Below are 1,266 nucleotides of genomic sequence, written 5' to 3'. Positions count from 1 at the left end.
TTGATTTTAAAATAATAAAATAATTTTTGGAGATTAATTTTAAAAAGACTAAAATACTTTTTAGTTTATTTTTAAAGGACTAATATATCCTTTAAACTTTAATTAAGGTTGATTGATTGTATTAGCAATTAGTAATTTAAATTTAATATTAAAAAGACTAAAAATCCTTTTAATTTATTTTAAAGGATTAACGTACAAAGATTTTTTTTGAATTAAAGGGAGCTCAACACAACAGAGTGGAGCAAAGAAAGAAGTTATAAGGTCATGAAAATATGAATTACAAAACAACTCCTAATTATCTTCGACATGGTGTCAACAATCAAAGGGTTCACCTCCAATCCATTCTTCTGCAAACGCAAATGACTTGTTTATAATTTTTCGCAAACTGAATCTGTGGTTTTGAAACAGCCTGCTATTTCTTTCTAACCAGACTGTCTAGACAACAGCAAAGAACCCAAGAAACCACCTCTTTCTCTCAACCCTCCATATTGCCATGTTTGTCCAGCTTTCGAAGTGGTCCTTGAGATTACCGGGAGGGCACCAACTCCTTCCAAACGCATGCAGCCAAGCACACCACACCTGCCATGTGATATCACAACCAAGAAACAAGTGGAACACAGTTTCCTCAGACTTAGAGCATAGCACACACAGCTTGTCATTCTGATCAAGAACATGTAATCTACACAGGCGATCGTTAGTATTCACCCTTCCAATCAGCACAAACCAAGACAAGAGCTCAATCCTTGGAGGGACGAACCCTTTCCATATGGCCCGCGTGAAACTATAGCTTGTAATTTCAGCCGGAAAGACTTCCGCTTGCATCATCTGCGTAAAGGAGTTCGTTGAATAAACACCTGTGTTATCAAATTTTCAAGTCACCGTATCCTCTCTTTCATTTGTAGGCTTGGCTGACTGCAATGTCTCATGAAGTTGTCCTGCCAGATCCAGCTCCCACTGAAACAACTCCCTCCTCCACTGAAAACTCCAAATCCAGTCCAATCCATCCCAAAACCCACAATCCCCTACGACAGCGCCAGTAAGGGTTGAAACCGAGAAGAGCCTAGGAAACTTATCTTTCAACGTCCCATGAGGCAACCAACTATCCTCCCAGAATCGAATCGTTCTACCGTTCCCGAGCTCCATAGACAACCCGCTTATCATCTTTTCTCTCAGTCGCGGCTCACAGACTTGAAGCTGACAGATATCTTTCCAAGGACCTCCTCGTGCGGGTACAGGCTGGTCACGCAGCATCACCGCAGGATCCAT

At 40.7% G+C, this 1,266-nt stretch overlaps 1 protein-coding gene across 1 annotated transcript; it reads right to left on the bottom strand.

The window, feature by feature from the left end:
• Positions 1-435: 435 nt before the first annotated feature.
• On the bottom strand, positions 436-1,266 carry LOC107483165 (uncharacterized). The gene is made up of 2 exons (XM_016103787.1): positions 880-1,266; positions 436-825 (listed from the first exon to the last, which is right to left on the bottom strand). The coding sequence occupies exons 1-2, from the start codon at positions 1,264-1,266 to the stop codon at positions 436-438; spliced, it is 777 nt and encodes a 258-aa protein (XP_015959273.1).

This window comes from Arachis duranensis, chromosome 4 (assembly GCF_000817695.3).
Source record: "Arachis duranensis cultivar V14167 chromosome 4, aradu.V14167.gnm2.J7QH, whole genome shotgun sequence".
Classification (NCBI taxonomy): Eukaryota; Viridiplantae; Streptophyta; class Magnoliopsida; order Fabales; family Fabaceae; genus Arachis; species Arachis duranensis.
This window is presented reverse-complemented; position numbering and strand designations above follow the sequence as displayed.

Bases quoted from the DNA above. Each gene is read 5' to 3' on its own strand.
- LOC107483165 (XM_016103787.1), bottom strand. From the start codon at position 1,266: ATGGATCCTGCGGTGATGCTGCGTGACCAGCCTGTACCCGCACGAGGA. The intron at 826-879 runs GTGACTTGAAAA...TCCTTTACGCAG, and splicing joins CAAATGAAAGAGAGGATACG to ATGATGCAAGCGGAAGTCTT.